Source organism: Triticum aestivum, chromosome 7D, assembly GCF_018294505.1.
Source record: "Triticum aestivum cultivar Chinese Spring chromosome 7D, IWGSC CS RefSeq v2.1, whole genome shotgun sequence".
NCBI classification, from domain to species: Eukaryota; Viridiplantae; Streptophyta; class Magnoliopsida; order Poales; family Poaceae; genus Triticum; species Triticum aestivum.
In genome coordinates, this window is record NC_057814.1 from 44,341,748 (window position 1) to 44,357,532 (window position 15,785).

General features: G+C 44.9%; 2 protein-coding genes across 2 annotated transcripts; one reads left to right on the forward strand and one right to left on the reverse strand.

The window, feature by feature from the left end:
* Positions 1-401: 401 nt before the first annotated feature.
* LOC123170432 (G-type lectin S-receptor-like serine/threonine-protein kinase LECRK2) lies at positions 402-2,924 on the reverse strand. The gene has a single exon (XM_044588299.1). It carries the CDS (start codon positions 2,922-2,924, stop codon positions 402-404), a length of 2,523 nt encoding a protein of 840 aa, XP_044444234.1.
* A 7,074-nt stretch (positions 2,925-9,998) lies between these two features.
* LOC123167991 (probable ribosome-binding factor A, chloroplastic) lies at positions 9,999-12,408 on the forward strand. Its single transcript, XM_044585852.1, has 4 exons — positions 9,999-10,399; positions 10,490-10,663; positions 11,348-11,559; positions 11,961-12,408. Exons 1-3 carry the CDS (start codon positions 10,103-10,105, stop codon positions 11,501-11,503), a joined length of 627 nt encoding a protein of 208 aa, XP_044441787.1. The 5' UTR covers positions 9,999-10,102; the 3' UTR covers positions 11,504-11,559; positions 11,961-12,408.
* Positions 12,409-15,785: the final 3,377 nt, after the last annotated feature.

The following is a 15,785-nucleotide window of genomic DNA, read 5'->3' on the forward strand; positions in this document are numbered from 1 at the left end:
ATAGGCTGAGCGCACCGAATACATACCATGTTTCTCGAAGGCCCAGACTAAGGTGCCACAGTCCAGTCCTCCTAAAGGAATAGAGAGGATGTGTGTGACAGAATTCTTCAATAAAGATGAAAAACCTTCAGCACGTAATAGAAATAAATACGGTGATATGAGATCACCTTGTCTAAGTCCTCTGGATGCATGACTTGAAGAACCTTGAATATTCCCCATTCACACGCACAGGAAATGAGACCGTACGAACACATTCCATTATTCTTTGGATTTACGATCCACATGCAGCAACAGAATTAGATGAATGACCACCCCACAAAGAAAAAATGAATATCCAAAGATGAAACATCCTTTAGGTCGATATCTTTTTCTTGAACTTTCAAGATATATAAATCCGTGTGTCACTCAATCCTGAGCTGAGGAATTAAAGGTGAGGATTCTACGTAGCAGTTTGGAGGGTCAGGCAGTGCCTGAATCTGAGCCCCGTTCCTGGTCTCCAGCATCTGCACCACTTGGTGCATGGTCGGCCGCAGCTGCGGGTTCGGCTCGATGCACCAGAGCGCCACGCGCGCGAACTGCTCCACCCTCTCCATGTCCTCCACGGTCTCAACCTCCGCATCGCCGTCCAGCATCAGCTCCGTCCTTCGCGCGACCACTAGCTGAGCGGCCCAGCCGAACAGCGTGACCGTCTCATCGTCATCTACCGTGCCCGTCGGCAGGTTGTCGTGCACCACACGCTCCTGGCACCTCCGGCAGCAGATCATCTCCAGCAGCACAACGCCGAAGCTGTACACGTCCGCCTTGGTGTCGACGCGTGCTTCGCTGCGGAGCCACTCGGGTGCGATGTACCCTCTGGTGCCCCTGATATGGGTCACCGTGGTGTGCACTTGTTGGCTCCCCAACAGCTTGGAGATCCCAAAGTCGGTGATCCTCGGGACGCCGTGGTCGTCTAGCAGAATGTTGTCAGGCTTAATGTCGCAGTGGATGACGGGGCCGGTGCAGCCGTCATGGAGGTACTCGAGTCCCCGGGCGATGGCGAGGGCGGCCTCGGCACGCCAGCACCACGGAGGCCGCCTCTCTTGGTTGACGAAGAGGACTCCGCGGAGCGACCCGCCCGGCATGAACTCAAAAACTAGCATCCGGTGCTTCCCTTCTTTGCAGTAACCGATCATACGAACCAGGTTCCGGTGGTGGATCTGCCCGATGGACTGCACCTCGTTGGTGAACTCCTGCTCGCTGTACTCGTTGGAGTCGATGAGCTTCTTCACCGCGATGGGGTGCGGCTCCGGCGATCTAATCGTCCCTTTGTAGACCTCCCCGAAGCTCCCTTTGCCCAACAGTTTCTGAAAGCCGTTGGTGGCTTGGTGTAGCTCCTTCCAGCTGAACGCTCTCACGCCATAGCTCAATGGCCGCTGGCTATCGCCGCCGCTGACGAGGTAGCGCCGTGCAACGAGGCCGCTGATGGTGATCAACACGAGGCCGGAGACGCAAAGGGTGGCGATCTTGTAGGGACGTAGCATCTTTCTCTTTGCCGCCGACGGTCCATCCGTGTAAGCAGTATTCCCCTTGCGCACTTTGATCAGCGTCGTCGTCGTGACATCGTCTGCCCGCCGGCCGTACGTGAGCGCCCCCACCTCTGCGCAGTCGGACCCGTCGATCATCAGCGCCGCCGCGCAGTAGCAGTGGCTGAGGCAGTAGCTCCTGCACTGCTCCTCCGTGACCGACGGGTACTTCTTGTGGTACAGTGAAATCTCCCAGGTGGTGTTGGGCATCTCGACGAGCGAGAACTCGTCGGAGCCGCCGTTCTCCCCGCCGCAGCTGCTGTGCGGCTCCAACTCCGGTGTGCAGCCGCTGTCGGTGTGCTGCGCGTCGACGTAAGTGTACCCGCTCGGGCACATGCAGCTGAGCCGATCTCTGGTCTCCACGCAGTAAGACCCCGGGCCGCACAAGCCCTGCCTCAAGGACGTTACCTTGGTGCAGCCTCCGTCGCCGGGGAGCGCTCCCGACACCGTCCAAGGCGTGTTTCCGCCGCCGTTTCTAGGGCGGGTGTAGGTACGGACGATGCCGTCGGTGTCCATCCTGGCGAACTGCAAGAAGTCGCCGCCATGGGTACCGAAGCTGCTCGCCGCCGGTGAAATCAAGCTGCGAACGGTGCCATTGTGAAGCGTGTAGTTGAGGAAGCCCCGGTCGTCCAGGGTGACGGTCGTGTTGTCGCCGGAGCCGTAGGTGTTGGTGGCCCAGTAGGAGTTGTGCTGTATGTGACCGGTGAAGAGGTCGATGCAGAGGACGATGTTGCCGTCGGGCTGGGCTGCCAGGCTGAACCGCCCCGTGGCGAACTCCGCGTCCGCGCGCTTGGAGAAGAGATACCCCGCGAGCGGGGACCCCGGCGTTGGAGCCAAGGGCTGCCCTGGCAGCAGCGTGTCCGTCGGGTACCGGAAGCTCTCCCAGAGCACGGTGTCCCCGTCGCCGCCGAGGAACCGGACGTTGCCAGAGTCGCTCAGCGCAAGCACGGACCCGCGCTGCATGCTGGGGGTCGGGGCCCTCCACAGCTCCTGGCCGCTGCCGTCGGTGAGCGTGAGGTGGCCGTCGGCCGTGACGCTGAGGACGGACTTGGCGGTGGCGATGGGCGTGTCCCCCATGGTCGTCTTTTTCGCAAACCACACCACGGACTCCGGCTGCGGCTGGGAGGAGGTGCCCTCGTCGTCTTTCCCGAGGCGGAACCACGTGGCGAGGAGGAACTTGGTCGGGTCGGAGTCGAGGGCGCGGAAGCCGAAGGCGAAGCCGCCGGACGGGCTGGTGATGTACCGGGGCGGCGCCAGGGCGTCCCTCACGGTCAGGTTGGTTCGCGCCGTGGCCGCCGGCAGTAGGCCGGTTTGCTGGGCGGCGAGGCAGAGGAGAGCAAGGCGGGGCAGCAGCGCCTGCATGGTCGTAGGTACGTGCTCGTGCTGCTGCTCCTCCGTAACCTCTGACTGTTACTTTAATGGCGTGTGGCCTGGCCTGGCCTTGATTAACGGGCCCGCCTAGTGCTCAGCCCACCGACTCCTCAACTGAGATTTTGTTAGTATTTGCAAACTAGAAATGGTCAGACCGCCCCTGAAGTTACGGCAACGCCACTCGGTGGCAAAAGCGCTAGAAATTGTCTTGTCTTTCGCCCAGTACGTCACGGCCGGCGATCGAGAACTTTGGCGGAGCGATCGGCCATGGCGCGTCAAAAGAAAAGGAAAAACCGGGACACGACCGACTGACCGACGGGACGCCGCTGGTAGCATACTCGTTTCCCCTCCCCGACCACTAAACTCCATCTCTGGCTGCCATGGCTCCGCAGATAGCCAGGAATGGATACACCATCGCCAAGTGCACGGCCGCGCGTCCCACTCCCCAGCGCCGTCCTGTACATTTGGCCAAATGCTTGCCGGCAGTGGGGCTGACCTACGACGATGTCGGCGTGGTCCTCTTCGATTCATAGGATTGCAAAAACACAGGAATAGGAAAAATATAAGATTGAAATGGCATGTCCATTGAATCCCTATAGGATTTGAGTTTGTTTGATTGTGTCAGGAAAGACAAAGGATTGCTTCCAAGAGGTTGGAGTGGATGTAAGAATTCCTGTAAAATATAGTACAAATGAATCCTTAGGAAAAAATCCTACAGGATTCAATCCCACGAATCAAACGACCAACATAGGAAAAATTCCGAAGGATGCTAATCCATCAAAGATCCTATGAAAATCCTTTGAATCAAAGAGACCCTAAGTCGTGGTCTCCTGGGGGTCGCGTCATCGTCGTTCGGTTCTTCATATTTTTTTCGAGAAAACATTCAATCTATTCATCTTCAATCATGACAATATAACAAACATCAGAAATAATAAAAATTACATCTATATTCGTAGACCACCTAACGACGACTACAATCACTGAAGCGAATCAAAGGCGCGCTGCCGTCATCGCCCCTCCCTCGCCGGAACCGGGCAGAACTTGTTGTAGTAGACAGTCGGGAAGTCGTCGTACTAAGGCCCCATAGGACCAGCGCAGTAGAACAACAACCGCCACCGATGAAGAATAGCGTAGATTGGAAGGATCCAACCTGAAGAAACACAAACATAGACGAACTACGACTAGATCCGAGCAAATCCACCAAGGACAGATACGCCGAAGATACATCTCCACATGCCCACCGACGATACTAGACACACCACCGGAACGGGGGCTAGGCGGGGAGAACCTTATTCCATCTTCAGGGAGCCGCCGCCGTCTCGTCTTCCTGAGCAGGACACAAACCCTAACAAAATTTGAAGAAACATCTAAAAACAAAGTCCTCCCGCTAGCAAGGGCCGGGATCCATCGCGCCGCCATGGCCCTAAAGCCACCGGAGACGAAGTGGACCGACGGCGGGAGGCAGAGAAACCCTAAGCTTTTCTTGGGAGAGGAGGCGTCTAGGAAAGTCTCATATATTAGGAAGCAACTTTGACTCATAATCTATTCAAATCTTCTCGAAATTGAATGACAAGCTTATCAACCCATAATATGATCACATGCCATTTTAAGGGCAAACTGTTGATATATGAAAAATCATAAACCATTGAGACACAAATACATGTTTGAAATTTTCTCATCTGTACATTTGATATTATTTTTTTGCTTGAGTTTCTTTCTTTTCTTTTTTCTTCAATAAGGCCTAAACATAGGCTCAATAACATAAACACGTTTTTTCAACCTGTTTTTGCCCACTTTTTCATGAACTTGCTGTTCAAATTTGAATAATATTTGTTAAATGCCTAGAAATGCAGTTAATAATTTAAATAGTAAGCGCATCCCAAAAAAACGTCAAAATTTCACATGTAACATGTGATGGTGTATGTTGAGTGTATAAAAAGTTTCAAGCTCAAATAATGAACCAACTAACACTTCGCCTTAAAACCTCTCCCGTTCCCGCTCAAAATCATGATTGTTCCTCGGAGATGTTCCGGTTTCGAAGTAGTATATGTCACTACTTTTGTGAAGCCTTATAAATATTTTACCACAACCTATTGATGTCATATAGTGACACCATGCCGGGTTTCACACTTAATTAAAAAACCAATAGGTTCCGCTCGGGTCGAGTTCTTGGCACCTTGATGTTTGGAATTCTTTTTATTTTCTCATGCAGAGCCTAAACATAGACTAAAGAACTCAAAAGGCTTTTACAACTCTTTTTTGCAAACTTTTTCATGAACTTACAGTTCAAATTTGAATAATATTTGTTGCCTAAAAATGTGGTTAATAACTTAAATATAACAAACAGACCCATAAAAATACCAAATTTGACACAACATATGATGGTGTATGTTGAATGTAGAATAAGTTTGAAGTTAAAATGATAAAGAAATCGTCACTTCGCCAGTTTCCTCTCGAAATCATGATTCTTCCTCTAAGATGTTCCGGTTTCTAAGCAGTTGCTTCCTCTCTGTTAGGGAATTGTTGGGCCCGCAAGTGTAGACATTTGTAGAAACCAACAATTTCCCCTCAAGTTGATGACTTTAAGGTTTATCGAACTACCAGGAGTGTTTAAACTGCAGCAAATGATTAGTGCCTACACACAATTACATAACTTTTCTTGGTCCCCAATAAAACCAATCATGTATATCAGACTTTGTTTACATTTTTGAAATTAAAAACCAATAACCTCCATGTCAGGGGTCAAGTCTTGGCTGCCTGATGTGTGGAATTACTTTTATTTTATTGGATAAGGCCTAATTATACGGATATCCAACTCGGTGGCAAGGCTTATCTGCTCCCGCTCAGAAATAAAATCAAAACAAATACTAGAAAATTTGAAAAAATCCAACTTTTTTGTGCGATAGAACTGACCCGATTAGTATTTTTTGCCGAGAGCTGCTCAGATGTCCAAATGAGTTGAAATTTGGAGCAGACCTCACGCATCAAATTATCTACCACTCAAAAATGGATTTTTTTAATTTTTCTTGTATTTGTTTTGATTTTTTTCTAAGCGCGGGTGCAGATGAGCCCGGGAGCAGAAACTCCGCGTCCCTAAATATAGACTTAATAACACACATATGATTTTTCAACCCATTTTGCCAAAAATAATCACGCACGTGCAGTTTAAATTTGAATTATGTCTGTTAAATGCCTCAAAATGTACTTAATGACTTAAATATATCAAACAAAGTCAGAAAATTATAGCAAACGAACCCGAAAAATGATAATTTTTTTAATATGTAACATGGGATGGTATGTGTTGAGTGTATGAAATGTTTGAAGGTAAAATGATGAAGCAACTGTTGCCTAGCCTTCAAAGTTGACGCGTTCCCTTTTGAAACCCACATTTCTTCCACTGAGATATGGTTCGGTTTCTAAGCAGTGTACATCACTACTTCTGTGAAACCTTGTCAAGTTTTTACGCAGCCTATTGATGTCATATAATTACACCATGGTAGGTTTCATATTTTCTAGACTTTGCTTGCATTTTTTGGTATCAAACATTCAATGAGCACCATTCATATTTTCTAGACTTTGCTTGTATGGAACTCCTTTTATTTTCTTGGGAATTGCCTAAACATAGACTAAATAGCTAAATATGATTTTCAACCCATTTTATTCATAATTTTCATGCGTTTGAAGTTCAATTATGAATGATTACGTTGAATGCATATAAATGCACTTAGTGGCTTAAATATAGCATACATACCCCAAAAATGTCAATTTTTGACATGTAACGTATTATGGTTAACTTGAATGGTGTATCTTGACATGTAACATATGATGCCAACATATTTTGAGTCCTGTTTGCTATTGAGTCTATATGGACCGATGTGCATCTTAGAATGTGTTTGGTTTAGGATTTCATAACTTAATCTAATTGCGCTGGTAACATATAGTGTTAAATTATGTTTGGTTTGGTTGCTCTGATATGCGCTTACTCAATACAAACTGATACACCATCAGCCCGGCGTATTCTGAAAATGATATAACCCTTTCACCTCTTCTTCACCCTACTTCTGCACAAACTATTCGTCCCTGACCAAACACACAAATAATTAGTCCACCAACTACTTCATTTATATCAACATGCATATATGCCACCTCATGAACTTCACTACCTTTGTTTCTCTCAACATGCATGCATGAAGAAAACTACCTATACTAATTCTTTCAACATGCACACATCCCACTTTATCAACTCCACTATTTTTATTTTTTCAACATGCATGAGAAATGCTACTTATATTCTATAAATATTTTATAATTTTATAATATTCAAATACAATAAATTATAAGTATTTAAAAATCTTTAGTCCCATATTCAAATTCAAGACATCAAAATAATATGTTGCACCTGATTCTCGTGTGTCCCCGCTGCAACGACGGGGTATCATCTAGTTAAAGTAAAGTCCCACCTGAAAGATCGAGAAGAGGGATCTAGAGGGGCGGGGGGGGGGGGGGGTGATTAGACCCTTAACAAGTAAAAGTTGCAGTTTTTAAGTTTCTTCAAATTAAGATTGAGTTTAGCACATGTTAAAAGGCGCACAATACATTCTACACAAGCATAGCAAGAGTATAAGCAGCGGAAAAGGTAAAGCATAGAAGTGCAAGAATGTAAAGGGGATGTGAATTGGAAAGAGCAAACGCAATGGAGACATGGAGATTTTTGGCGTGGTTTCGATAGATGGTGCTATCGTACGTCCATGTTGATGGAGACTTCAACCCATGGCGGGTAACAGTTGCGCGAGTCCACGGAGGGCTTTACCCATGAAGGGTCCACGAAGAAGCAACCTTGTCTATTCCATCATAGCTTACGTCCACGAAGGATTAGCCTCACCCAGGTAGATCTTTACGAAGTAGGTGATCTTCTTGCCCTTAAAAACTCCTTGGTTCAACTCCAGATGATCTTGGAGGCCCCAAGTGACACCTAACCAATCTAGGAGACACCACTCTCCAAAAGGTAATAGATGTTGTGTTGGTGATGAACTCCTTGCTCTTGTGCTTCAAATGATAGTGTGCTCAATACTCGATCTCTCTCTCACAGCTTTGGCTTGGGTAGGAGAAGGATTTGAGTGGAAAGCAACTTGAAGAGGCTAAAAATCAAGGTTCAAATGGTACGAAGGGAATCTCTTGATCTCAACACATGAGTATGTGGTTATCTCTCAGAAAATGAATGGTGGAAGTTGTGTTTCGTTCTGATGGCTCTCTTTTTGAGTAAGTGGTGGTGGAGGGGTATAAATATGCAGCACCAAAAAACCAACCGTTACAAGTCTTTGACCCAACTCGGTGGCACCGACACGAGAATCTCGGTGAGACCGACTAGTGCAAAAGACTTGACCGTTAGGCTTTTTGGTGAGACCGATTATACCAACTTGGTGGGACCGAAGTGTAATGGCTAGGGCAAGACTTCGTTTCAGTAATTCCGATTGATTCATCTTGGTGATTCCAAAATGAAGCAACTTCATCACAGAAACTTGGTAAGGCTGTCTCGGTGGGACTGAGAACCATTTCGGTCAAGTCGAATTTCTAGGGTTTTGGCTGTCGCAATGGAACGGTCATCTCGGTGGGTCCGGAATAGGTGATATCGGTGGGACCGAAATGAGGATTTAGGGCTTTGGAGAGATGTGATTGAGGATATTTGGAGCAATATCACTAAGCATTTGAGCAACAACCTCATCCCCTTTTAATAGCATTGACTTTCCTAAGGGACTCAATGTGATCTTGGATCACTAAACCAAAAATGTATAGTCTTGGGGTAGCCAATTCTTGTCCTTGTCATTTTGAGGGGGGGGGGGGGGGGTCCACATCCTCATGTCCTTGCCATGCCGCAGTTGAACTTGTCTGAAATATACTAGATAAAAATATTAGTCCAACAAAAGGTATGCGAACATTAATTACCAAAATCACCAAGGAAACAAATGTGCTTTCACCACCCCATAGCTGCATGGATAACAACAAGCATTAGTCAATCACCATCATCCCCATGAAGGAGCGAGCCCACAGACCGGGATTGAAGCACGCACATTCAAAAATGGCTGGGATTTATTCCGTGGCGCTCGCTCGCAAGCGCCGTGTTGGAGATGGTCTTTTAGTATTAACTGATTGAACTTCCCTCCAACTTTCATGCATTCCCTCTCACATGATTTGGCATGGTACCTTCTCTGCTAAATTATGTAGACCCGTTTTCTTATTCCTTGTGTTTTCTTGTTTGAGTTCTTCACCATATTTGGGTCATTTGTAAATTTGGCCACTTTTGAATTGTTCAAATTATGAACATGTTCTAGTAATTCTTGTTCATGATTCAATTAGTTGTTTCTCCTCGTTTTTATGTGATTTTTGGTGTATCCTACCTTGTGATTGAAACATGTTGGAAGATGGCAGGGGATTATAGTTACAATGTTGAAACAAACATGTCGAGTTTTACCCATTACGTTTACTTTAGTGGTGTTATTTTGTAATGTTTGCATTTACGTTACCTTTTTTTTAACCAAACACGTCCTTAAAGATATGTTTGCTTCGTTCATTTTGAAACGTGGTCTGTTTACGGTGTCATTTGATAACGAAAGGCCATGTTTGGCATGGTTAGGCTGTAATTTGGTAGCCCTATTGTCAATTAGCAGCTCAATATGAATCTCATTCCGCCCAGAAACCGTGCAATGGGATATCGATACCGCTCTCACGTCTCAAACCATCCTCTCCTTGATGCCTTTCCCACGATCTACTCCGGCTAAAGCGTCACACCGAAACGATCAAAGTTTAATCATGGAAGGCAAGGACCGCATGCAATTGGCGACCGATAGAGTACAGAACCACTATTACAGTGGCACACATTTCTTTGTGACACGAGTATCATGGGTAATTCATCCAACAAGAAGCTAAAATCTAACCACATTATAATGTAAATACATAATTTCCTATGAATACAAAAAGTTCTAATAGAAAATGGACTTAACAAAGGGTTTTTATAACCATACACTTTGCACATTATTTTGGAAATTCTTTTAAATCAAGCCGGGAGATATTGTTGGATTCTCAACACTCCTATCCCCTTCCCACTCCCCCACAGCGACGGCCGACGGCCTCACCACGGCGCAAAATCCCCCACCACCGCGAAACCAGCGAGGATGTTCCCGTGCCGGCCGCTGGTGTCCCCGCCGCTGCCGCGGGCCCTCGCCGCCGCGGCGCCCGTCTCCGTGCGGCGGCTGCCGTGGGCGTCGACGTCGCTGCGCGTGGTGCGGTGCATGGCCAAGGAGCGGCGGGTGCGGATGGTGGCGAAGCAGATCCAGCGGGAGCTAGCGGACATGCTGACCCGCGACCCCGTGATGCAGCGCGCCGTCCTCCCCGAGGCCGCCCTCGGCGCCGACCGCTACCTCTCCTCGCTCACCACCATCGCCGACGTCGAGCTCTCCAACGACCTCCAGGTCAAGCCCGGACCTTCTCCCTCGAAACGATGCGGCCGCGCTGCAATCTGGGATGCTGAGTTCCTTGTCTCTGCTCCTGTCTGTCTGCAGGTGTGCAAGGTGTATGTGTCCGTGTTCGGGGACGAGAGGGGGAAGAAGGTGGCCATGGCCGGGCTCAAGGACAAGACCAAGTACGTCAGGAGCCAGATTGGCAAGCGGATGAAGCTGCGCCTCACGCCCGAGATACGGTTCATCGAGGACGAGTCCATGGAGCGGGGAAGCAGGGTATGCTTGATTCTGTTTTTGTTTTTGTTCTGACAGACATTGACGTGTTACGGAATGCAAGTTCTTCTGTTGCCAGAAACAAGCTCATCTAGCTTCACCATCACCACGAGCTTTCACACATTTTTCATCTTTCACCAGTTCATGGTCAGACCTTATTCAGCATTCACTGCCTGCTATTTGTTGCTACCACCATCGTTGCTGCTGCAGAGCAGAGTTCTCGACACCACGTTTCTTTGAACTCGTTCGCATGACCATTCAATACTACCTTCTGCGATCGTTGTAAAACGTAGTATGAAATACTTATCTTAACTGATCCTGTTTATCCTCCCTTGCAATTTACACACTGCACGTGACAGCCGTTTGCTTCTCTGGTTACATTTTGTAGTGTATTTGCAGTTCAGTATAAGGTGAAAATTAGAATCATCATTTGCTTGTTATATGGATAAGAATCACTGTATATGTTTTGTCGATAATATATTAGATGTGTACTTCTCTGTAGGGCCGGAAAGTAGCTTAAAAGCTGGAAATGCTTCAGTTTTCGTATAGCTCAGAGTCTGTAGAATGGACATTTTAATCTGCTGTAGGATCTATATTGTTACCACAAAGTATCATTACATAGAACATTTTTCACATTTTTCTCATATGTACCACGAAGATCTTTGTCTAACCGATTCACCTCTGCAGATTCTTACTATACTGGACAAACTGAAGGAGGAAAGGGAGCAGAGAGAAGGAAATGGTGAAGAAGAAGATGGAGAAGCTTCAGATATAGCAGAAGAAGAAGATGGTGACTGGGAGGGAGATGAACCAGACGAGGAGGACATAATTTATGTAAAATAGCCCACTACTTCTTCTGAAAGCTCGGTCACCATTCGTTCAACTTCAGAGCTCATCAGGTCTATTCTTGCCCTGACCAAGCTCTTCAAGTATGTTAGGTTTGCAATAATATTTAGTATTGGTTTAGCTCTTGCAATGCATAGGCACAGCAGGATATAGTCCTGTGTGCTACTAAATGTCATGGAGAAGAAACCAAGATGGCAAGTAAAAAGAAACTGTTTATAACTTGAACACTAGCTGAATTTACAGCAAAACTAATTTGTAACAGAAAACCTGGATTAGATCAACAAGTCCTTAGCATATCAAACGTGCCACTTTGGAAATGTCAGCCTGTAGCACATAATATGTTATCTTGTTGCTGCAATTCATTAAGTGACAGATGTGATATGTGGTGACAACACGACGATGAGAACTTATCAAGTGTTAGAAATGTTATAATTGGTGTTATCTATCCGTGCAGTTCTCCTAGGGTTTCCGTGTCCACCTCGTTGACAAAGCGCTCCATCTTATCTCAACACTTGAAGACTGACGATATCTGAAGCGAATTTAGCGGGCATACTATCGTACCATGTTCACCAGATCAGTATCTGACCTGACCCTCAGTAGGAGACAGTTTCGCTGATGTCCATCCTGTTCTGTATGCTAACCAGTCCCTTTTATGTCCACCTGCTGTGTCTATTCATGTCGCTGATTGAACATGGAGGCACACGCCTTTCATCTTGTATTTGGTTTGGGAGCTGTCTTGTACATCTCTCTTCAAAATGTTTTGTAGCACAAAGGCAGGTGGGCAACATTGACTGTTCATTAACTTTTTTGGTGGCAGTCCTGTCCTGTAAGATTCAGTACAACTTCAAGCTTCCCGTGATAAATTGAACGGGCAAATTTTCTGCTCCGTTCTTCAAAATGCAGTGCGGGGTCTTAAATTTGGGCGAAAGGGGTAGTAGCTAGCTGCAAATTCAATGGACTCGTTATGATTTGTTCGTTACAATATTGGAGCTGATTGTATGTTAGGCGCTTGAAGAAACTTTTTGTTTCAGTCACTTTGTTCCCGTCCATCAGATGTGCATCCAATGGCTCAGGCGCCTCAATATATTTTGCTATATTTTTTGCTCGACTTCATCGACGGGCTCTGGTCGGCGCACCGTGGCGATCGGATCATTGTGTTCACGACGAACCACCTGGACAAGCTTGAGACCGCACTAGTCTGGCGTGGGAGGCTGTGCAGATGACACCCGCAGACGTCGCGGAGTGCCCGATAGCGTCCAAGCGTGACGAAGATGCTTGCATCAGCCGTCTCATGGACGAGCTGGAGGAGAAGGCCGAGAGAAACAAGGTTGGCCGATGACAACGAGAAGCATGACAAAGAGGCGAAGGAGCGTGTTCCACTGAAAAGGGCGAAGAAGGATGGTAAATCCTATAGGATGCTCACTGCGTCGTAATGTCGACGCTTCGCATAAGCGGATACGAGAGAGAGCGATGCAGTGGGCCGACCCATTCTAGCATTCGTATTTTTCTGTATTGCTTTTTTTCTTCTGGTTTTGGTTTTTTGTCTTGGTTTTATCGCTTTTTTGATTTTTGATTTTCGTTTCTTCGTTTTCTATATTATTTCCTTTTTCCTGTTTCTTATGTCCTTTTTGCTCTTTTTTCTGTTTCTTTTTTGTTTATCCTTAAATTCAAAAATTTCATAAAATGTTCCGAATTTAAAATTTTGTTGAAACATTAAAAAATGTTCATGCTTTAAAGTCTTGTTATCCAAAATTGTTCACTTTTCAAAAATGTTCCACAACATTTCAGCAAAATTGGAGATTTCAATCTATATTTCCATTTCAAAAATTGTTGCAAAATTAAAAAAAATTCATGTTTCCAAATTTGTTTGGGAGATTCAAAAAATGTTCACGTTTTAAAAAAAATCACAAATTTCAAAAAATGTTCATGTTTTAAAGTGTTGTTTGAGGGTTTAAAACAATGTTCCTGTTTCACTAATTGTTCAGATTTTTCAAATATGTTCTTATTTTCAAATTTGTTAAGGAGTTTAAAAAATGTTCCATTTTTGTTAAAAAATCACGTTCCAAATTTTGGTCTGGAATTTCAAAAAATGTTCGTGTTTCCAAATTTTGTTTCGGAAGTTCAAAATATGTTCGTGTTACATTATTTTGTGGAATTCAATAAATGTTCGCATTTTGAAAAAAAATCGAGAGTTTTAGAAAAACGTGTTTTAAAAAATTGTTCATTAGTTTAAATAAATCCTGTTTCTTGAAAATGTGTGAGTTTTTAAAAATTTGTTAACGAATTTGGAATGTGCTCGCGTTTTTTCAATAAAAAATGTTTAGTGTTCGATGTTTTAAAAAAAACATATCGTCGCTGGTTTTGGTTCTTTAAGTATTTCGGGCAGTTCCATATAAAAGCAATGTACGCTAGGTAATGGCACTTCTTCGGTGACAGGAGATCTTGGTTTGATTTTCACAAAGTGTCACTTTTTTTAGGTCTACTGCTGTTCGCTAGCTTCGGCCGGCCCAGTAGCGGCGCCCCCTGTGCGTCGGCGCTCTGTTGGACGCAACGAGCGTCCAATAAGAGCTCCCAAGAAGGATAATGTTGATTGAGGTGCTGCGGCAAAGCAGAAAGGCCTCTGGAAGGCCAGGGCCCAGGGCAACGGGGATAGAAGCGGGGCCTTCATGTGAAAAATAGAAAAATGCAACATGGGCCGTGAGATGTTTAATGGATGTCAGAGAATTTGTGTGAGAGACATGGTGGAGGGATTTGTATCGTACTCCGTCCGTTTCTAAATACAAACTTTTAAAAGGATTTCAATGCGGACCACGTAGGAATATATATAAATGTATTTTAGAGTGTGGATTCACTCATTTTGCTTCGCTTGTAGTTCATATTGGAATCTGTGTTCAAAAAATAATATTGGAATCTTTAAAAGGCTTATATTTAAAAACAGATGGAGTAGATATTTTTTAGTCAGTGGAGCTTCCACGAAGGGAAAACATGGGGTTCAGCGGCCCTCTCACACTCTATTCTAGTCTTCCTCGGAAGGGCTAGCGTTTTGTGTGGTAGACAATTTAGATGATTCTTAATTTTCTGGCTGTGACGATCATTACTAGTGAGCAATGTGTGATCATTTTCTGTCTCTATGGAGTTAGGATCGTTGCCAGGCTCACTGTCTCTACTGTGCTTTCTGCTACTAACTTCGTCCTGATTTATTAGTCCCCTTAGTATTTAGTGCCAAATTTTGACCATAGATTTAACTAAAATAATAATAATGCATTTCACCAAAAATTATATTGTTGGATTCGTATTTGAACATAGTTTTCAATGATATTATTTTTTGTTACATGCATTAAGATTTTATTAGTTAAATTTAAGGTTGAATTTTGGCACAAAATGCGAGGGGGGCCAATAAACCAGGACGGAGGTAGTATATGGCACACATCTAGCGATTCCAACTTGCCCTCTTTTAAGTGAGATAAACTAAAGTCAGAAATCAAGCCGGTATACCGTAAATCCATAGCTGGACATGAGCACATATGATCCTGGATGAACAGTAAAATCTTCCAACATAGAAAAAAAAATCAAACAAATCTGAAAATCTTACACATCAAAGATGAACAAGTTTCCTGCGGGCGTGCAAAGTTTCATGGAAATGTGACATAGGAGGAGCTTGAGACCGAAAAAACAAAATCAGTGCTCCAAAATCAAAAATTCTGAACCTTTCTCAAAACTCTGCTTTCTTTTCGTCCAGAGCTTCTATGATGTCATATCGCCATGAATTTTTGCACACACCTAGAAAACTTGTTCATCGTTTGTGCCAATAAAATTCAATCTTTTTAAAAAAATTATTTCTTTTGTTTTTACTGTTCATCACCAGTAGCAGATGCTCCCCAGCACCAAAATGTCGCCCTCCCAGTATACTCTATACTCATAAAATGCAACGATTCGGTACCCGGGTGGAGAGGTATACTCTATACCATAGAGTGCAACGATTTGGCGAACAATGAAATCTTTTAAAATTGCAAAAAGTGAAAACATATGAATTTTTTGTCATCCAAGATGCTTGAATGCGTGTGCATGCAAAAATTTGTGATGTTTGGACATTCGAAGAGGTTGTAGCAAGTTGTGAAGGAAAATTTGAAAAGTATAATGTTTGTGCCCTTTTTGTCTTTTTTGGCCTAGAGCTCGTCAAATATCCAAACAGCACGAGGTTCTGCACGCTCCTTGTGCATTGAAGCATCTTCCACGCCAGCAAGATTTAGTCTTTTTCACTATTTTTTTTTGAAATTTA